Raw genomic sequence first — 21970 nt, forward strand, 5'->3', positions numbered from 1 at the left:
TTCAGGGAGGATTTGGCCAAAATGGTCCGCAGTATAGAGCTTTCCCTTTCCCTTCCCTCCTCTCCCTCCCTGGCATTCCTAACCCTCTAGATAAGCAGCACTCAATAAATACCATTAATTGAGTGATTGAATTATTAATTTATTGATTAGGGTAGTACAATGAAGCAGAATTGGTAGACAGGTTGCCTGTGCACAAGAAGCTGACAGTAGAGAAAGTAAAACTTGTTATGGGCAGGGAACATGCCTGTTAATTATGTTGTATTGTACTCTCCCAAGCACTTAGGTCAGTGCTCACATAGCAAGCACTCAAAAAATACTATTTAAAAAAGAGACCATGTGAGAGAAGAATCTTCTTGGATATTTGGCAAGAAGGGCAGGCTAAGCCGAAATCCTAAAAACGATAGTAGTAGTAATAATATTTATTAAGCACTTACTGTGTTCAGGGCACTGTATTAAGTACTGGGAGGGAATAAACAGATAATAATAATAATAATGATGGCATTTATTAAGCACTTACGATGTACAAAGCAATGTACTAAGCGCTGGGGAGGTTACAAGGTGATCAGCTTGCTCCTTGGAGGGGCTCACAGTCTTAATCCCCATTTTACAGATGCGGTAACTGAGGCCCAGGGAAGTGAAGTGATTTGACCAAAGTCAAACAGCTGACAATTGGTGGAGCCGGGATTTGAACCCATGACCTCTGACTCCAAGGCCCGAGCTCTTTTCACTGTGCCACGCTGGAAATTAGACATGGTCCCCTCCCCAGGGGATGCTTACAATGTAAGATCGCTCATTACAGGGGAACCCATAGCTGTGGAAGTTACCAAATGATCATCATTTGGGATTTTTATTTTGTTTTGTTTTTATGGTAGTTGTTAAGCACTTACTATGTTTCAAGTCCTGGTTTAAGTTCTGGGTTAGATACACGTTCATTAATGTCAGAGCATTGACATTGGTTGTGGTATTAATGGCACCACCTGGAACAGTGCCAAGCACTTAGAACCGTACCCTTAGCTTAGAACAGTGCCTGGCACAGAGTAACCGCTTAGCAACCACCATAAAAAATAAACAAAGAACATTGGAATTATGTTCTAGTCCTTTGACTATCAATGGGACCTAATAACGATGGTATTTATTAAACGCTTACTTTGTGTCAAGCACTGTCTCTCAAACACCAGTGAGTAGGTACAGTGAATACACAGGCATTGGAGGAGTGAACTGTTGTAGTAGATGAGCCAAGTATTGTAGGAGGGGGCAAGCTCCCTTCTCTATACTCTAAGCTCAGTGTGGCCTAGTGGATAGATCCCGGGCTTGGGAGGCAAAATAACCTGGGATCTAGTCCCATTTCCACGATTTGTCTGCTGTATGACATGGGGCAAGTCACTCAACCTCTTTATGCTTCAGTTACCTCATCTGTAAATTGGGGTTTAGGACTATGAGCTACATGTAGGACATGGGCTGTGCCCAAACTGATTACCAGTGTGGCTCAGTGGAAAGAGCACGGGCTTTGGATTCAGAGGTCAGGGTTCAAATCCTGGCTCTGCCAATTGTCAGCTGTGTGACCTTGGGCAAGTCACTTAACTTCTCTGTGCCTCAGTTACTTCATCTGTAAAATGGGGATTAAGACTGTGAGCCTCCTTGGGACAACGTGATCACCTTGAAGCCTTCCCAGCGCTTAGAACAATGCTTTGCACACAGTAATAAATGTGCACTTAATACGTGCCATCATTGTTATTATTATTATCTACCACAGTGCTTAGAACAGTGCCTTGGCATATAGTGAGAACTTAAAAATTACCTTAAAGAAGTTCACTGTGGACAGGGCATGTGTCTATCAAGTAGGTTACATATACTCTCCCAAGTGATAGAGCTCTGCAATTTATTTATTTATATTAATGTGTGTCTCCCCTTCTAGACCGTAAGCTCATTGTGGGCAGGAAAATGGATTGTTGTATAATACTCTCCCAAACACATAGTACAGTACACTCCACACAGTAAACACTTAATGAATACGATTGAATGAATGATTGAATGAATGAATGAAGGGGAAGTGGCATGTCTTAGTAGAATGAACATGGGCTTAGGAGTCAGAGGACCTGAGTTCTAAACCCAGCTCTTCCAGTCATCCGGTGGGTGATCTTGGGCAAGTTACCCTCTCTGAGCCTCAGTTTCCTCATCTGTAAAATGAGGATTCAATACCTGTTCTCTCTCCTACTAGATTGTGAGTCCCAAGTTGGGCAAGGACTTTGTTTATCCTGATGAACTTGTATCTACCAGAGTAGCTTGGCACACAGTTCTCTGTGGGCAGGGAACCTGATATCAACTCTACCAACTCTTTCACATTATACTGTCCCAAATGCCTACTATAGTGTTCTGCACAAAGTAGATGCTCAATAAAAACAACTGATTGATTTAGTAACAAATACCACAATTATTATTAGTGGTAGCAAAAATGTAGAAGGATGAAAAATAGCTGAATAAATCATAAAAATATGAAATATATGAAAATATGTATAAGTGCTAAGGTTAGGAATGCCACCTATATTAAACAGTGGGCTGGATAAATTGGGGTCCTGTGAACTAATCAGGGGAGGATTTCTGAGGAAGAGGGATTTGACATTGGGGAGAGTTGTGGGGTTGGATTGGGATGTGGGTAGGAAGGCGATCAGACTATTAAAGTCTTCTTAAATAATCTGGAGGACTGAGTGAGAAGCAAAAATCCTCACTTACAAAATGGGGTTCCTTATCTGTTAAGTAGGTTTCAATTCTGTTCTCCCTCCTACATAGACAGTGAGCCTTACATGGGATGGGGACCGCATTCAACTTGATTAACCTGTATCTACCCCAGTCTTAGACCAGTGCTTGACATTCAATTCATTCATTTTTACTGAGTGGTTAGTGTGTTCAGAGCACTGTACTAAGCACTTGGAGAGTACAATAAAACAATAAACAGACACATTCCCTGCTCACAACGAGTTTGTGATCTAGAGTTGGATATAATAAAGGCTTAGGGCACATGGTAAATACTTAGCAAATGACATTATCATCATCAAAATATCCACGTTCACCCTAATTCAACTTGGAGTTGATTTTCTTTTGTAGATACATGTTCTAAATTAGGATTTATTCCAGAACTCATGGGAAAAGAATATGAAATTCCACTTTGTGCTATGTTCTTTACATTAACATTGAACTACTCTTTAATCTTTTTTAAGTAACTCATAGCATAAAGAGTTATATTACTGAGATGCAGCATGGCCTAGTGGAAAGTGCCAGGATTGTGGATTGTGTTCAACCTGATTAGCTTGTATCTACCTCAGCACTTAATACAGTGCCTGGCAAATAGAAAGCCCTTTACAAATGCCATTAAAAATGGAGGATACCGAAGGTCCTGGAAGCTGGTGGTCAGCAGGATTCCAAAGGAATCGGGGATCTGTTTGGTCCAGAGACAAATCAGTAGTGGCTAATGACTATGTGGTTTGAGTGTTTATTAAAGCACTTACTATGTGCCAAGCATTACGCTGTGTTGGAAAAGAATAGCAGTCTTGCCTAGTGAGAAGAGAATGGGCCTGAGAGTCAGAGGATTTAGGTTCTAATTCTGGCTTCACTACCTCATTCATTCGTTCATTCAATCGTATTTAATGAGCGCTTACTGTGCACAGAGCACTGTACTAAGTGCTTGGGAAGTACAAGTTGGCGACATACGTGTCAGCAGTGTGGATTTGGACAAGTCACTTCACTTCTTTGTGCTTCACTTACTTCATCTGTGAAATAGGAATTAAGATTGTGATCCCCATTTGGGTCACCTGGTTAACTTGTATATACCCAGAGCTCAGTGCTGAGCCTGGTACGTAGTTAGGACTTAACAAATACCATGAAGAATACAACAGTGAGAATTAGAAAGGGATCCTGGACCTCAAGGGGTTCATAGCCTGATTAACTTGTATCTACGCCAGCCCTTAGTATAGCGCTTGGCACATAGTAAGTGCTTAGTTAAAGAAGCAGCATGGTCCAGTGGAAGAGCCCTGGTCTGGGAGTTAGAAGTCCTGGATTCAATCAATCAATCAATCAATCGTATTTATTGAGGGCTTACTGTGTGCAGAGCACTGTACTAAGCGCTTGGGAAGTACAAGTTGGCAACATATAGAGACAGTCCCTACCCAAGAGTGGGCTCACAGTCTAGAAGGGGGAGACAGAGAACAAAACCAAACATATTAACAAAATAAAATGAATAGAATAGATATGTACAAGGAAAATAAATAAATAAATGGAGAAATAAAATATGTACAAACATATATACATATATACAGGTGCTGTGGGGAAGGGAAGGAGGTAAGACGGGGGGATGGAGAGGGAAAGAGGGGGAGAGGAAGGAGGGGGCTCAGTCTGGAAAGGCCAGTGTCTGGTCCGTAGTGTCGAAGGCAGCTGAGAGTACAGTGCTCTGAACACAGTAAGCGCTCAATAAATACGATTGATGATTAGGATAGAGCATGAGCCGTTGGATTTGGCAAGCAGGAGTTCATTGTTGACCTTTGAGAGGGCAGTTTCCGTGGAATGTAGGGAACGGAAGCCAGACTGGAGGGGGTCGAGGAGAGAGTTGGTGTTGAGGTATTCGAGGCAGCGCGTGTAGACAACTCGTTCAAGGAGTTTGGAAAGGAATGGTAGGAGGGAGATAGGGCGATAACTAGAAGGTGAGGTGGGCTCAAGAGAGGGGTTTTTTTTAGGATGGGAGAGACGTGGGCATGTTTGAAGGCAGAGGGGAAGGAACCAGTGGAGAGTGATCGGTTGAAGCTGGAAGTTAAGGAGGGGAGAAGGGACGGAGCGAGAGATTCCATGAGATGAGAGGGAATGGGGTCAGAAGCACAGGTGGCCGGAGTAGCACTTGGGAGGAGGGAGGAGAGCTCCTCTGACGATACGATACCAATCTTGGCTCCACCACTTGTCTGCTAGGTGACCCTGGGCAAGTCACATCACTTCTCAGGGCTTCGGTTACCTCATCTGTGAAATGGAGATTATGACTGTGAGCTCATGTCGGTGAAGAAGCAGCTTTGCTCCGTGGAAAGAGCACGGGATTTGGAGTCAGAGGTCATGGGTTCAAATCCCAGCTCCACCAATTGTCGGCTGTGTGACTTTGGGCAAGTCACTTAACTTCTCTGTGCCTCAGTTCCCACATCTGTAAAATGGGGATTAAGACTGTGAGCCCCCCTTGGGACAACCTGATCACCTTGTAACCTCCCCAGAGTTTAGAACAGTGTTGTACACATAGTAAGCGCTTAATAAATGCCATCATCATTATTATTATCATTACATGGATTGTATCTCATCTGATTAGTTTGTATCGACCCCAGCGCTTAATACAGTGTGAGACCGGCCCACCATCACACCGCGTGGCCCTGCTGCTCCCTGTAGGATCCTCTCCTCAGAGCGCTGCCAGGAGCAGCCTGGCATACGAGCCTGGGATCCCGATCCTGAGAAGCCCGCCTGCCATCACACCGCGCGGCCCTGCCGATCCCGGTATAATCCTCTCCTCCGGACACCGCCGCGAGGGCCGGCCCTCCCTCCGTCCGTCCGTCCCCGAGCAGCGTGCCCCACGACCGGGCTCCTGACCTGGCTCCTGGCCGTCCACCCCGGACATCTACATCCCTGCTTGAGGACACCGAGGCCCGAGGTCCCCAACATCACTACGCTCACCCCTCGAAGCCACCTCCACTCTGCCCAAATAGCCAACTGGGATCGTGGGACATTGTGTCTCCCTGCTTGATTGTGGGCATTGTGTCCCCCTGCTTCCATCCCCCCCACCCCATAAGTGACCTTTCTGAAGAGCCCCCCCACCCTGCCTTTCCCGACCTTTCCCAGTCCGGACCTGACTGATTTCCCCCGCTCCCCTTCCCCGGGAAAAAGGCCCTTTTTGTTACTTTAACAACAATCTCATTCGCACCTAGTCAGCCCACCCATGCTATTTGGCTGTTCACTCCTCTCCCTAGGCATCCCCTCTCCCATAACCCCCCTTAACAGTTCCGCCCTACTCCAGAACTGTCGTCCATAGGACTCCATCCTCCACGAAATCAGAGACATTTTTGCTTAGAGCCGCTGGACTCTCCTTGCCATTAACCTCTTTGATTTGATTTCACTGACCTATGGACAATTCATCCTTCTGCTTTGAGCATCATGTGCCTATTTTATGGTCGCTTCTGCATGTTAATTGTTAAATTCTCTCTGTGATATCATCTGCTCATTTTATTATTCCCATCGAATGTTGGTTGTTAACGCCTCTCAATGATGTCATCACCTCCTTATTGTACTGCCATCGCATGTTAATCGTTAACTGCTCTCTGTGATGTCATCTCTGTGTTTTTTGCCATCACATATTGTTATCTGCTCTCTGTGACATCATCATCAGCTTCTTTTATTATTTCCATACCATGTTAATTGTTAACCACTCTCTGTGGTGTCATCGCCTACTTATTTTGATATTGCTACTACATGTTAATATTAAACTACCCGCTGTACTGTCACTTCATTCATTCACTAATTCATTCAATCGTATTTATTGAGCGCTTACTGTGTGCAAAGCACTGTACTAAGCACTTGGAAGTACAGGTTGGCAACGTATAGAGACGATCCCTACCCAACAACGGGCTCACAGTCTAGAAGGGGGTGACAGACAACAAAACAAAATATGTGGTCAGGTGTCAATTCATCAGAATAAATAGAAGTAAAGCTAGATGCACATCATTGACAAAATAAATAGAATAGTATATATGTACAAGTAAAATAAATAGAGTAATAAATCTGTACAAACATATATAGAGGTGGTGTGGGGAGGGGAAGAGGTAGGGTGGGAGGGATGGAGAGGAAAAAGGGGGCTCAGTCTGGGAAGGCCTCCTGGAGTAGGTGAGCTCTCAGTAGGGCTTTGAAAGGAGGAAGAGGGCTAGCTTGGCGGATGTGCGGAGGAAAGACATTCCAGGCCAAGTGGAGGACTTGGGCCGGGGGTCGACGGCGGGACAGGCGAGAACGATGCACAGAGCGAGAACGAGGTTAGCGGCAGAGGAGCGGAGGATGCGGACTGGGCTGTAGAAGGATAGAAGGGAGGCGAGGGAGGAGGGGGCGAGGTGATGGAGAGCCTTGAAGCCAAGAGTGAGGAGTACCTCGCTGACCTCACCATGACCTATCAATTCCCCTGCTCTCAACTGCCCTTCTCATTCCTCACCTTCCCCTTCCCCTCTCCCACCCAGCTCTTTCCCTCCCTTTCCCCCACCCCCATCCCTCGCCCTCCCCCCCCAGAATCCCTCTGTACGAGCGGGAACCCTCAAGTCCTCCTTTGCAGCCCCTCCCTACCCTCCTCCCCGCCCCCACCCCATCCCACTTCTCCTTTCTCATTGCCACCTCTTTTCCCCCTCTCCCCGCCCAGGCCCCAGCCAACTCATCCCAATCCAAACCCTCCCCACCCCTTGCACCTTTCATCCTCCCTCCCCTCCCTCCAAAGCTGCTGCTAAAAGTGGCATTTGGAACCCCCGCTCCATTACAGGTAAGCTCCCTTTCATCCTGTACCTATTCCTTTCCAGATCTCTACTTCACCTCACCCTAACTGAAACACGGCTCTCCTCCGGGTGACACGGTCTTTTTTGCTGCTCCCTCCAGTGGAGGCCTCTTCTTTTAACACTCCCCCAGACTCACCGGAAAAGGAGGAGGTGTCGGTTTCCTTCTCGCTACCCAGTCGCTTTCACACTATCCTCCCTCCCACTTCCCTTTCCTTCCCCTCCATTATTCGCCACTACCACCCCCTCCAAATTCTTGTAGCCGTCATCTACGGCCCCCGGCCCCACCTCCAACTTCTTTAACGATTTTGACCCCTTTCTCCCCTTCTTTCTCTCCTTTCCCATGTCCACTCTGATCCTCGGAGACTTCAACATCCACATGGATATCCCTGATGACCCCTCTGACGCCTGCCTTCTATCTCACCTTGATGCTGCCAAACTCCTGCTCCACCCTACCTCGCCCACTCACCTGGACCTCATCATCTCCTACCACTGCACTATCTCTACCTTCACCACCTCTGAAATCCCTCTCTCTGATCATAGCCTTCTCACCTGCCTCCTCACTCACACTCCTTTCCCCTGTAAATCTATATTTCTACATCACAGAGACCTCCACTTTCTCGACCCCATTGATCTTTCTCAGCGCATCACACACGACCTCGCCTCCCTTTCCTCTCTACCCCATCTTGAAGACCAAATTACTGCTCTCAACTCTACCTTCTCTACTCAACTCAGCTCGCTCGCTCCCCTTTCCCTTCGCCGCTCTCGTACCACTAACACACAGCCTTGGATCACTGCCACTGTCTGCCTCCTTCACCCTTATGCTTGAGCTGCTGAACGCTGCTGGCAAAAGTGTAAACACGAAGCCAAACTTGTTCAATTCAAGTTTATCCATTCCTGCCTTAACAATGCCCTCTTCTCTTCCAGGTAAAAGTGTTTCTTCTGCCTTATTGACACCCATGTCCATCATCCCCGTCAGCTCTTCCGTACATTTAAGTCCCTTCTCAGACCCCCATTCCTCTCCTTCCTCCATCCCTCACCCCCAACGATCTGGCCTCCTAATTCATTAGTAAAATTAACTCCATCAAGTCTCAGCTCCCCAAATCCACTCCTCGCCCTTGTCCAACCCCCTCGCTTTCAACCCTCTCCGCTATTCTTCCATCCTTGCCAGCAATATCTCCAGATGAGATCTCCTCCCTCCTCTCCATCCATGTGTGCTCCAGAACCCATTCCTCTCATCTTATGAAATCTCTCACCACTTCCCTCGTTCCTTCCTTACCGTCCATCTTCAAACGCTTACTCTCCACTAGTTCCTTCTCCTCTGCCTTCAAACATGCCCACGTCTCCCCATCCTAAAAATCCCTATCTTGACCCCACCTCCCCTTCTAGTTATCGCCCTATCTCCCTCCTACCCTTCCTTCCTCTATCCACCCTAACAAAACCCTCTCTTGACCCTATCACCCTCCTACCATTCCTTTCCAAAGTCCTTGAACGAGTCGTATACACCCGCTGCCTCGAATTCTTCAACGCCACCTCTCTCCTTGACCCCTTCCAATCTGGCTTCCGCCCTCTTCACTCCACCGAAACTACCCTCTCCTAGGTCACTAATGACGTCCTTCTTGCCAGGTCCAACGGCTCCTACTCTATCCTAATCCTCCTCGGCCTCCCAGCTGTCTTCGACATTGTGGAACACCCGCTTCTCCTCAACACGCTATCCAACCTTGGCTTCACAGATTCCGTCCTCTCCTGGTTTTCCTCGTATCTCTCCGGCCGTTCATTCTCAGCCTCCTGTGCGAGCTCCTCCTCACCCTCCCATCCTCTTACTGTAAGGATTCTTCAAGGGTCAGTTCTTGGTCCTCTCCTGTTCTCTATCTACACTCACTCCCTTGGTGAACTCATTCTCTCCCAGGGCTTCAACTATCATCTCTACCCTGATGACACCCAAATCTACATCACTACCCCTACTCTCTCTTCCTCCCTCCAGGCTCGTGTCCTCTCCTGCCTTCAGGACACCTCTATCTGGATGCCTGCAAGCCATCTAAAACTCAATATGTCCAAGATTGAACTCCTTATATTCTCTCCCAAACCCTGCCCTCTCGCTGACTTTCCCGTCAATGTATACGGCACTACCATCCTTCCCATCTCACAAGCCCGCAACCCTGGTAGCATCCTCGACTCCGCTCTCTCGTTCACCCCTCACATTCAATCCGTCACCAAAACCTGCCGGTCATACCTCCACAACATCGCCAAGATCCGCCCTTTCCTCTCCATCCAAACTGCTACCTTGTTGGTTCAACCTCTCAACTTGTCCCGACTGGATTACTGCATCAGCCTTCTCTCTGATCTCCCATCCTCCTGTCTCTCCCCACTTCAGTCTGTACTTCACTCTGCTGCCCGGATCATCTTTGTGCAGAAACGCTCTGGACATGTTACTCCCCTCCTCAAAAATCTCCAGTGGCTGCCTGTCAACCTACAAATCAAGCAAAAACTCCTCACTCTCGACTTTAAGGCTCTCCATCACCTCGCCCCCTCCTACCTCACCTCCCTTCTCTCCTTCTACAGCCGAACCCGCACCCTCCGCTCCTCTGCCGCTAACCTCCTCACTGTACATCGTTCTCCCCTGTCTTGCCATCAACCCCCGGACCACGTCCTCCCCCTAGCCTGGAATGCCCTCCCTCTGCACATATGCCAAGCTAGCTCTCTTCCTCCCTTCAAAGCCCTACTGAGAGCTCACCTCCTCCAAGAGGCCATTCCAGACTGAGGCCCCTATTTCCTCTCCTCCTCCCCATCCCCCACACCCTACCTCTTTCCCCTCCCCACAGCACCTGTATAGATGTTTGTACAGATTTATTACTCTATTTATTTTACTTGTACATATTGACTATACTATTTATTTTGTTAATGATGTGCATTATAGCTATAATTTTATTTGTTCTGACGACTTGACACCTGTCCACATGTTTTGTTTTGTTGTCTGTCTCCCCCTTCTAGACTGGGGGCCCGTTGTTGGGTAGGGACCGTCTCTATATGTTGCCAACCTGTACTTCCCAAGCGCTTAGGAAGTGCTCTGCACACAGTAAGTGCTCAATAAATACGATTGAATAAATGAATGAATGACGAAGTACAAAAGGTGTGAAGCATCAGTTGAACGTCCATGTAATACTCCAGAGTTACCACAAGATGGCAGCTGTCCGGGTTCATCTGGCCCCGAACGGCTCTTCTGGATTCCCAGAGCCCCGCCGCCATCGAAACCAACTCGCGCCACCCTCGAGAAGCAGCGAAGAGAGTTGTAAAAGGCATCGTACTGGGATGTGGCAGACCTGGTACCATGTCCCGATTGTGACACTTTTGTGGTATGTGACCTTGGCCAAGACACTTTGGAATCCATGTGCCTCAGCTGACACTCCTGTAAACCTGAGGATGAACTGCGTGTTAAGCCTCTTCCACATGCTGCGAGTCCCAGTGTGGGACGCAGGCTGCCTCTGCTTTGATCGTACCGTCCCCACACCTGTGATTGGCCTAGAGGAATCACTGAACCAACAGGATTGCGAGAAAGCGGAGGCAACAGAGACCAGTCCAGACACCCACCGAGACAATGCGGCCAGGTCGCGGCGAGAGGGAGCCTGCCTTGCCATATGGGGGCACAAAGACCGCTGGGAGTCGTAGGCTGACACTCGCTTTTGATTGGCTTTCACCTCTGCCTCCCGAACATCCAGTCCTATCGTGCCCCGCAGCTGGGCCCGAGGCCATGGGCCAGAGAACGGAAGGTGTGTGCGGCGGTTGTTTAGAAGATTTTCCAATTGAGATCGATATTAATTATAGTATTTTTTGAGTACTTGCTACCACTCCCTGTGAGGTGCAGCTCAGAGAGTTCAGAGACCCAAATTCGGTACAGATCAGGTTCCTTTCATCCCATTTGATCTCGGGGGAGTTTACCACACAACTAACCATCAAGTGGTTCCGTGTAATGAAGGCTGTTCCTTTAAATCGGGAGGGGGTTTACGCATCCTTTCATTGGCATGAGGCTGCTCGCAGCTAGTCCAGACAGATGCCCTTGGCCCTCCCCAAGGTGCTCCCACGGAAGCGAACCCTCATTAGTACCCCGCGCCTTCCGTATGAACCCCCATGGAGCACAGCCCAGGGACCGATCCAGTCAATCACCTGTCGGGAGGGTTCTATCGAGGCCTGAGGCCCAAAGCCTTCTGGGAATTGTAGTCTTATGCTATTTCTACAGAACTACCATCCCCATCGGGCTGGTCCGGAAGCCTTTCCCATGCTTGGGGCACCCGGGCTACCTCTCTCCGGCGTGGATTTCCCAGGAGCCACTATGTTGGAGTGGTTTCTCTCTGTTGAGCGTCCCCGGGTGCTCCGCCAAGTCGGGGAAGGTCCGCAAGGTTTTCCCACACTCGGGGCTCTCTTGGGGACCCTGTCCGGTGGGCCTGTCACCAGAGTCTCTCCCGCAGGCACTGGCCTGGTCCAGTTTCTCTCCCGCGAGGGTCCCCAGGTGGGTGATGCCCCCGGGGCCCCGTGTACACGCGGCCGACCGGGGGATTTCCGGCCTCGAGGACGCTGTGGCCCCGGGCCAGCCGGGACCGGTAAGCGCAGCCCTGCTTGTGGTGGGCCGCTTGGGGCAGGGCGATGGAGCACAGCCTGACGTGGTGAGATCCTTGCTGTTCGTGTCTTCTCCTGTTGGGGCTCGCCCTACAGGGGCCGGCGGCCAAGAGAAACCTACCTGCCGAGCTGGGATTCTCTGCAAGCTTCTACCAGGTGATCCGTCCGGTGGCTCTGCTTCTCACCAGCGGCCGTCTCCTCTGCCCGTCGGGGACCAGGACGCCTCTGGCCCTGCCTCCAAAACGTCAGGGTCCAGCCGCCACGGTGGGGTCAAGGGTCCGCTGTCTCCACCTGATGTAAGAGATAGGTGAGTCGGGGTGGCCGGGGAGAGAGAGAGGGAGAACATGAGAGAAAGAGAGGGGAAAAGAGGGAGAGGAAGGAGGAGATGGAGAAGGGGGAGAGAGAAACAGAAAAAGGACAGACAGAGAGAGAAAGAAAAAGAAAAGGAGAGACAGAGAAAGAGAAAAGGAGAGACAAAGAGAGAAAATGAGAGAGAAAGAGAAAAAGGAGACAGAGAAAGACAGACAGAGAGAAAGAGAAAAATGGAAGACAGCGAATTAAAGAGAAAAAGAGACAGATAATAAAAGGAGAGACAGAGAGAGAAAGAAAGAAAAAGCAGAGACGAGAAAGAAAGAGAAAAAAGAAAGACAGAGAAAGAAAGATAAAAAGGAGAGATGGAGAGAGAAAGAGAGAAAAAGGAGAGAAAGAAATAGAGGGAGAGACAGAGATAGAGAGAGAAAACGTTTGTGTCATCTGGTTCCAGCAGGATTAAGAAGAGTTTGAGTGGAGGACTCGTGTCACCATACCTATTTTGGTGGTAATTGTTAAGCACTTACTGTGAGCCAAAGCACTGTGCTAAGCACTTGGGAGAGAGCAAAGCTCGTCCTCGAGACTGTACGCTCATGGTGGGCACGGAATGTGTCTGTTTAGGTTGCACTGTCCTGTTCCAAGCTCTTAGTCCAGTGGTCTTCACGTAGTAAGCACTCAACAAATACGACCGAAGGAGCAAACAACTCTGAGGCAGAGGGACGAGGAGGGATATCTCGGGGACTCGAGGCAACCTCGCCGGAAATTATCTGGACTGGGAGTCCAGCTCTTCCTGAGCTGCTCCTCTGAGGTTCCCAGACCCCTACCCCTCGTCGGCCTCTCCGACCAAGCTGCTCCCCAAGTCGCCGCCCCGTGTAGGGCCTGAATTTCGGGGTCCCGGAGTTCCGGAGACCTACCTCCTCGTCAGGAAATATGGACGCCCAGACGGCCCTTACCTAGCGACACCACGTTGCGGTAGTTGTCCAGGATCGCGTCCCGGAACAGCTGCCTCTGGGCTCGGTCCAGAAGGCCCCAATTCCACGGACATGTCCTCCAACGACACCGGCCCTGCAACGACGGGCACGTGGTAGGGCTGCCCCGTGCGTGGGGAGGGGGTGGGGAAGTGGGCCGACCAAGGTTACTCGTCCTGCCTACGGCAGGGACCCCTGGAAGATTCGTATGCACAGGCTCCTGGAGGAGGAAAATGAGACTCGGGTCCCCACGGCGTGGGGAGGGAAGGCGCCCGGTCCCACAGTGGGTAGCGCCGCTGGTGTCACGGGAAGGGCACGTTGGTATGGCTCTACTCTAGCGCTTAGTAATAATAATAATAATAATAATAATAATAATAGCATTAGTTAAACGCTTAATATGTGCCAAGCACTGTTCCAAGGACTGGGGTAGATATGAGGTCATCAGGTTGTCCCACTTGGGTCTCACAGACTTAATCTCCGTTTTACAGATGAGGTCACTGAGGAACAGGGAGGTTAAGTGACTTCCCCAAGGTCACAGAGCAGAGAAATGGCACGTAGTAAGTGCATAATAAATACCACACAAAGACGTGGGGATGGACAGGAAGAAAGAACAGCTCACTTGGGTCCTCCAGGTTGTCTGGGTCTTGTGCGTTGCACTTCAGGGTCTCATGCGGCCTTCTTGCGGAAGGAGGGTCCCGGGGGCAGCGAGATGGGCTGAGGGAGGAGAAAGCGGTCCTTCATTCATTCATTAATTCATTCAATCGTATTTATTGAGCGCTTACTGTGTGCAGAGCACTGCACTAAGAACTTGGAAAGTAAAATTCAGCAACAAAGAAAGACAGTCGCTACTCAGCAACGGGCTCACAGTATAGAAGCGGGGAGACAGACATCAAAACAAGTAAACAGGCATCAATTGCATCAATATAAATAAATAGAATTATAGATATAGACACATCATTAATAAAATGAATTGAATAAGAAATGTGTACATATATACACAGGGTCGTCAGCGGGAGCTGGCCCTCCCTGGAAAACAGATGGGAAAGTGTTTTAGCGCCGACCGGGGAAAAGTGGGGCCCACGAAAGCCCCGTCCCCATGGCCAGCGTGAAGGAAATCGCCCCAACTTCCCAGCCTGGACCTGGGGCGTCTTCCCGACCCCTGCGAGGGGCTATGGAGGCAGGGGAAGGACGGCCCAACCCCAAAGCCAAGAAACCTTGCTGGCGATTCGCCATCATCCCCTCTCTGTCCTCTTCCCTTCCTACATATGGGGCTGTTCACCACTGTTTTGCACGAGGCGTGACCCCCAGAAGCCCCGGAGCTGGAGCCGGAAGCTGGCGGACTCTTATGCAGCTCTCAGGGAAGCCTTCTCCTTCCCGAAGCCTTTCTGCTTCGGCGACAGGCCGGGCTCAGCAAACAATAATGATGATAGTACATCATTAGTATTGTGTGCAAAGAGCATAGTTCGTACTCAGTAAATACGATTGAATCAATGAATGATAATACTGATAATAACTGTAATAGTTCTGGTGTTTGTTCACTGCCTTTTAAATGGCATTTGTTAAGTGGTTACTACTTGGCAGACTCTGTACTAAGCACTGGGTTAGACATAGATATAGGTAGATATAGATAAAGAGAAGAAACGTGGCTCAATGGAAAGAGCCCGGGCTTTGGAGTCAGAGGTCATGGGTTCAAATCCCAGCTCAGCAAACTGTCAGCTGTGTGACTTTGGGCAAGTCACTTAACTTCTCTGGGCCTCAGTTACCTCATCTGTAAAATGGGGATTAAGATTATGAGCCCCCCGTGGGACACCATGATCCCCTTGTAACCTCCCCAGCGCTTAGAGCAGTGCTTTGCACATAGTAAGCGCTTAATAATTTCCATTATTACTATTATTATTTAGGCAATTGGTCCCTGTCCAACTGGGGCTCAGTCTTAACCCCCATTTTATAGATGGGGATAACTGAAGCACAGAGAAGTGAATAAGAATAATAATTGTGGTACTCATTCATTCATTCATTCAATCGTATTTATTGAGCGTTTACTGTGTGCAGAGCACTGTACTAAGCGCTTGGGAAGTACAAGCCGGCAACATATAGAGTCTGTCCCTACCAACAACGGGCTCACAGTCTAGAAGGGGGAGACAGACGACAAAAGAAAACATGTGGAAAGGTGTCAAAATAGTTGGAACAAATAGAATTGAAGTGCTTACTATCTGCCAGGCAGTGAACTAAGCCCTAGAGTAGATATAGGTAATCGGGTTGGACACAGTCCCCTGTCTCAGGTAGGGCTCACAGTCTTGATCCTCATTTTACAGATGAGTGAACCGAGGCACAGAGAAGTGAAGTGACTTGCCCAACGTCCTTTTGGGTAATGGGAAGGAAGGTTCTGGAAATCGAGGCAGCAGCTGAACGTGGCAAAGATTCTGGGAATTCCGGGGACCACGGAATCCTCCGTGCAGGGGCTGGCCAAAGGTCGGGCCAGGGAGAGCCGGAGGGCATGAGAATCCTGGGTTGGAGAGGCCGGGCCCGGCTCGGAGAGATTGGACAAACCTTTTCCCTTATCGACTGGGAGCTCGAGAAGGTCCTTTTGACTTCCTCATCCGGGGTCTGTCCACTAGGCCACGCTGCTTCTCAGCATTTACTACGTGCCCAGCGTTGTATTCTGCATAAAGTGCAGATATAAGATAATTAGAACAGACACAGTCTCCGTCCCACTTGGGGCTCACAGTCTAAAAGCAGGAGGACAGGTATGGAATCCCCATTTTACAGATAAGGAAAGTTAGGCCCAGACAAGTCCAGTGACTGGTCCGAGGTCACAAAGCAGGAAAGTGGAAGAGCTGTGATTAGAGGCCTGGCCTTCTAAGGGTCCACACCCACCAGAGTGAAGGGGGGAGGAATTGCTGAGGGGACCGGGAATCCAGGAAACTTCCGGGCGGGGGTGGGGGGGGGGCACGGTATGTAGGAAGGGGTAGAGCCAGTCCTTAAGGCGGTGTGATCTAATGGATAGGGCGCAGGCATGGGAGTCAGAAGAATCTGGGTTCTCATCCCAGCCCTGCCACCTGTCTGCTGTGTGATACTGGGCAAGTCACCTCACTTCTCTGGCTTCAGTCGCCTCGTCTGTTTAATGGGGGTTAAGACTATGAGTCCCCTGTGGACAGGAACTGTGTCCAACCTGATTAGCTTGGATCCACCCCAGGATTTACAACAGTGCCTGGCACATAGGAAGTGCTTAACAAAGACCGTTAAAAATCGTATTTATTGAGTACTTACTATGTGCAGAGGACTGTGCTAAGTGTTTGGGAGAGTCCAACATAACATTGTTGGTAGACACGTTCCCTATCCACGAGTTCCCAGTCGAGAAGGGAAGAGGTTTGTCCAATCTCCCTGATCCGGGTCCGGCCTCTCCGACCCAGGTTTCCCGCACCAGGTTTCCCGCACCCCCTGGCTCTCCCTGGCCCGACCCCTGAACAGCCCCTCCACGGGGAGGATTCCGTGGCCCCCGGAATTCTCAGAATCTTTGCCCCGTTCATCTGCTGCCTCGCTTTCCAGAACCTTCCTTCCCACCCCCACGACGCTTCTTCCCGACCTTCTTCTCCCCACTCACTTGTGATCCCGGCCCTTCCGTCTCCCTCTCCAGCTCCTCCACCATTTCCATGGCCTCCTCCCCGCTCAAGGGGTGCTGGACCTGCACCCAGGCCCCAGTGCCGGCGGGCAAGACAGCGAGGAACTGGTCGAGGACCAGCAGTTTGAGGATCTGTTCCTTGGTGCGCTGGTCCGGTCTCAGCCACAGGCGGCCCAGCCCCCGCAGACGCCCCAGGGCCTGGCAGGGACTCGACGCCTCCCGGTACTGGAACCATCGGAAGCGCTGGCGGAACCTCTCGGGACCGGAGACGTCTTCTTCTCGCGGGCCGGGCTCCCGCTCCCAGGACCCTCCATCTTCCCCCTTCAGCACTGGAAGACCTTCCTCCTGCTCCTCCTCCTCCTGCTGCTGATCTTCTTGGCGATCCTGGGACCCATCTGCTGCCATGACTCCAGTCTCGGCCGGGAACATCTTGAACATCACTCGACTCTCATTTTCATTACCACAGGAAGGAGGGTTATTCTTTCATTCATTCATTCAATCGTATTTACTAAGCGCTTACCGTATTCAGAGCACTGTACTAAGCGCTTGGGATAGTCTAATTCGGCAAGAAACAGTCACATTCCCGACCCACAACGGCTTACAGTCTAAGGGTAGACTTGAGCAACCGTTATTCATCCTTCCCTCAGCCGCAAAGCACTCATGCCCAAAATCTGTCATGTATCAATCAATCATATCTGTTGAGCAGTTACTGTGGGCCGAGCATCGTGCTAAGCCCTAGAGAGATGACAACAGAACAAAAGTCTAAAAACTGTGAGTCCCATATGGGACAGAGACTGTGTCCAACTGTATTAACTTGTATCTATCCCAGCACTTGATAATAATGATAATAATAATAATAGTAATGACATTTGTTAAGCGCTTACTATGTGCCAGGCATTGAACTAAGCGCTGGGGTGGATATAGTATCTGCCGCATTGTAAACACTTAACAATTGCCAAGATTATTATTATTTTACAGATGAAGTAACTAAGCCAGAGAGAAATGAAGTGACTTGCCCAAGGCTACCCAGGAGGTTCGTGGTGGACCTGGAATTAGAACCCATGTTCTTCTGACTCTCAGGCCTGTGCTCTAGCCATTAGGACACCCTGCTCATTTATTGAGCATGTTACCATGTGCACGGCACTATTCTAAATGTTTGGGAGATTGCAAAGCGACACTGCTGACAGTCACTTCCCTGCCTTGCCACGGGTTTTCAGTCTAGAGGGGGAGACAGACAGACATTAATATACATAATTTGTGCTGTATAATTCATTTATGCAATCGTATTTATTTAGCTCTCACTGTAAACAAGCACTGTACTAAGCGCTTAATTCGAAGCTCTCTGCATAAAGTAAACACATAAGAGCTTAGAGAAATAGTCTGAAAGAGCTTAGAGAATTAGTTTGGCCTAGTGGAGAAATCAAAGGCCTGGGGTCCTGCCTCTGACCTCTTCATACCCCCCCCCCCCCACATTGTGAGCTTGTTGTGGGCAGGAAGGTGTCTGTTTTTATATTGTCCTCTCCCAATTGACGGACATCAGAACAAGTTTTGTTAAGCACTTACTATGTGCCACTCACTGTATTAAGCACTGGGGTAGATGCAAGATCACCAGATTCCACATGGAACGCACAGTCTAAGGAGGAGGAAAGACGGGTAGGGAACCCCATTTCATAGATGAGGAAGGTGAGACCGAGAAAGGTGAAGTGACCTGCCTAAGGTCACTCAACAGGCAAGTGGTAGAGCCAGAACTGTGAGCCCGTTGTTGGGTAGGGATTGTCTCTATCTGTTGCCCAATTGTACTTTACAAGCTCTTAGTACAGTGCTCTGCACCCAGTAAGCATTCAATAACTACAATTGAATGAATGAATGCATGAATGAATGAACACGGGTCCTCTGACTTCCAGCTCCAGACGTGTCCCCATCCAAGGATATTTTTTATTTCTTGAGGGTAATTGTTAAGCACTGACCGTGTGCAGGGCACTGTATTAAACTCTGGGATAGGTTCAAGCTAATAAGACTGGACACAGGCTCAATCTCCATTTTACAGATGAGGTAACCGAATCCCAGAGAAGCAAAGCGACTCGCCTACGGTCACCCAGCAGAAGAGTGGGATTAGCACCCAGGTCCTTCTTGCCCACCGTCGGATCGAGAAACAGCACACAGTAAGTGCTCAATCAATACGAATGAATGAATGAATGAATGAATCGAGTTAACCGCCTGCGGATGGCAGAGAGAAATGGGACCGGGGTGACCGGTTTCCTCCTGACGGGACTGTTGGACCGGCCGGAGGTGCTATTCGCGGCTTTCCACGCCGTGTACTCGGCCACACTCCTGGCCAACGGTGCCCTCCTCCTCACCCTCTGCGCCGACCGCCATCTCCACATGCCCATATACTTCTTCCTCGCCAACCTGTCGTTGCTGGACGTCTCCCGCCCCATGGCTGCGGTGCCCAAGTGACCGGCGATCTCGTTGGCCGGGTGCACCCTTCAGCTCTATTTCCTGGTGTCCCCGGCGGGGATGGACGTCTTGCTCTTGGCGGTCACGGCCTCTGAGCGTTGGTTGGCCATCCTCCGCCCTCTCTGCTATGCTGTTCTCATGGACGGGAGCGTGTGCGTCACGCTGGCGGCCAGGGTTTGGCCGGCCCACTTTCCTGCATGCGTTCTTCACCTTCACGCTGACCTTTTCCCGCTCCAACCTGGTGGACCAGTACTACTGCGACATCCCTCCGGTGACGGGCCTGTCCCGCTCTGGCGGTGGGCGGGATAGGCGCCTTCTCCATCACGTTAGTCTCTTACGTCCTCGTTGCGGCCGCCATCTTCAAGAGCCGCTCGCCGAGGAGAAGTGCCGGGCCTGGTCCACCTGCACGTCCCGCCTGCTGGTCGTCGGCCTATTCTACGGCCCCGTCATCTTCACCTACGTCCGTCAATCTTCCGGTCACTCTCCCGGAAGCGACGGGCTCGTGGGCATGCTTTATGGCGTCCTCAACCCCCTCCTCGACGGCCTGAGGATCTAGGAGGTCAAGGGGGCCCTCCGGAAGTTGCTGAGGTAGACGTTAGGCCCGCTGGGATCTCTTCAGCACCTGTAGGAGCGCTGTGGACTGGGCTCCCCCGGGAGCCGGTGCACTGGATTGAGTGCTTGGTAAAACGCAACAGGAGACTCATTCCCTGTCCACGGGGAGCTTACAATCCTCCGAAGCAGCGTGGCCTAGTGGAAAGCTCACGGAGCTGGGCGTCAGAGAACTTCATTCGTTCATTCATTCGGTCAGTCAGTCAATTTTATTCATTGAACGCTTCCTTTCATTCCTTCATCCATTCAATTGTATTTATGGAGTGCTTACTGTGTGCAGAGCACTGTATGCAAAGTACTGTACTAAACACTTGGGAAAGTACAATATAACAATAAGCAGACCCTTTCCCTGCCCTCAGCAAGCTCGCAGTGTGTTCTGATCCTGGCTCCACCACATACCTCCTGTGGGCCTTTGGGAAAGTCATTTCACTTCTCTAGTCTGTAGCTCTAGAGTGTAGCTCTACACTGTAAGCTCGTTGTGGGCAAAGAACGTGTCTGTTTCTTGTTACATCATATTCTTCCAAACACTTAGTTAAGTGTTCTGCACACAATAAGTGCTCAATAAATAAGACTGAATGAATTAAATGAACTCTCTGTGTCTCAGTTCCTTCATCTGCAAAATGGGGGTAAAATATCTATTCTTCCTCCTACTTAGACCGTGAGTCCCATGTGGGACCTGATCATCTTGTGTTTACCCCAGTGGTTAGTACAGTGCTTGGCATATAGTAAGCGCTTTAACAAGTACTCCAATCAGTGAAACAGAGCAAAGGGGCTGACAGCTGGCGGACTCAGAATAAAGGATTAAAGGGGCAAACGAATCTATGTTTTATTTGAATGTCTGTCTTCCCCTGTTGTCCCTAAACTTGTTATACTCTCCCAGGTGTTTGGTACAGTGCTCAGTACACAGTCTGTATTCAATAAATACCACTGCTTAATGGCTATATTGACTGATAGATATACATAAATATATAGACAAGGTTAGAGGAACAGTATGGCCAAGTAGATAAAGCACTGGCCTGGAAGTCAGGGTATTTGAATTCTACTGTCAGCTCCGCTGCTTGTCTGCTGAGTGACCTTGGGCTGGTCACTTCACTTTTCTGTGCTTCAGTTTCTTTTCTATAAAATGGAGATTCAAATCATGTTGCCCCTTTTACATCGACCTGAGCCCCATTTTGGGCAGGGACTGTGTCTGACCTGATTAGCGTGTTTCTACCACAGCACTTAATATAGTGCTTGACACAGAATAAACACTTAACAAATGCCATAGTGTTGATGCTAATGATGATAATAATACTAATACTAATACTGCTATTAATGATATTATGATTATGTGTGAGAATGGAATACTAGCCACTTCACTTCTCTGTGCTTCAGCTGCCTCATCTGGAAAATGGGGATGAAGACTGTGAGCTCCACATGGGACAACCTGATTACCTTGTATCTACCCCAGAACTTAGAACAGGGCTTGGCATATAGTGAGTGTTTAACAAATACCATTATTATTATTATTATTATGTGTTTTGCTACGCTTTTATGTACCCTCTCCAGCGTTTAGTACAGTGTCTACCACTCAGTAGGTCTTTGATAGAATGAAAAGAGCAAAACTGATTGCATGTCATCTCCTTTGGCCTGTAAACATCTTGAGGGCGGGGACAAGTGTCTTGCACTCGTCCAAACATTTAGTAGAGTACCTAACACTGAGTAGGTGCTCAATAACTGCCAGTGATGGATTCATCTCACGGATCTCCATTATACTCTAAGTTACTCGAGGGAAGGAAACGTACGACTTACTATTTATTCAATCATATTTATTGAGCGCTTGCTGTGGACAGAGCATTGTATTGACCGCTATTGTC

General features: G+C 49.4%; 1 protein-coding gene across 1 annotated transcript; it reads left to right on the plus strand.

Moving 5' to 3' along the window:
- Positions 1-19271: 19271 nt before the first annotated feature.
- On the plus strand, positions 19272-20061 carry LOC119922644 (olfactory receptor 1020-like). The gene is made up of 4 exons (XM_038742355.1): positions 19272-19493; positions 19539-19602; positions 19679-19801; positions 19871-20061. The coding sequence occupies exons 1-4, from the start codon at positions 19272-19274 to the stop codon at positions 20059-20061; spliced, it is 600 nt and encodes a 199-aa protein (XP_038598283.1).
- The last annotated feature ends 1909 nt before the right edge of the window (positions 20062-21970 follow it).

Source organism: Tachyglossus aculeatus, unplaced genomic scaffold, assembly GCF_015852505.1.
Source record: "Tachyglossus aculeatus isolate mTacAcu1 unplaced genomic scaffold, mTacAcu1.pri scaffold_116_arrow_ctg1, whole genome shotgun sequence".
In the NCBI taxonomy this organism is placed as follows: domain Eukaryota; kingdom Metazoa; phylum Chordata; class Mammalia; order Monotremata; family Tachyglossidae; genus Tachyglossus; species Tachyglossus aculeatus.

Bases quoted from the DNA above. Each gene is read 5' to 3' on its own strand.
- LOC119922644 (XM_038742355.1), top strand. From the start codon at position 19,272: ATGGCAGAGAGAAATGGGACCGGGGTGACCGGTTTCCTCCTGACGGGA. The intron at 19,603-19,678 runs GTTGGTTGGCCA...GCTGGCGGCCAG, and splicing joins GGCGGTCACGGCCTCTGAGC to GGTTTGGCCGGCCCACTTTC. The intron at 19,802-19,870 runs GTGGGCGGGATA...GCCATCTTCAAG, and splicing joins GGGCCTGTCCCGCTCTGGCG to AGCCGCTCGCCGAGGAGAAG.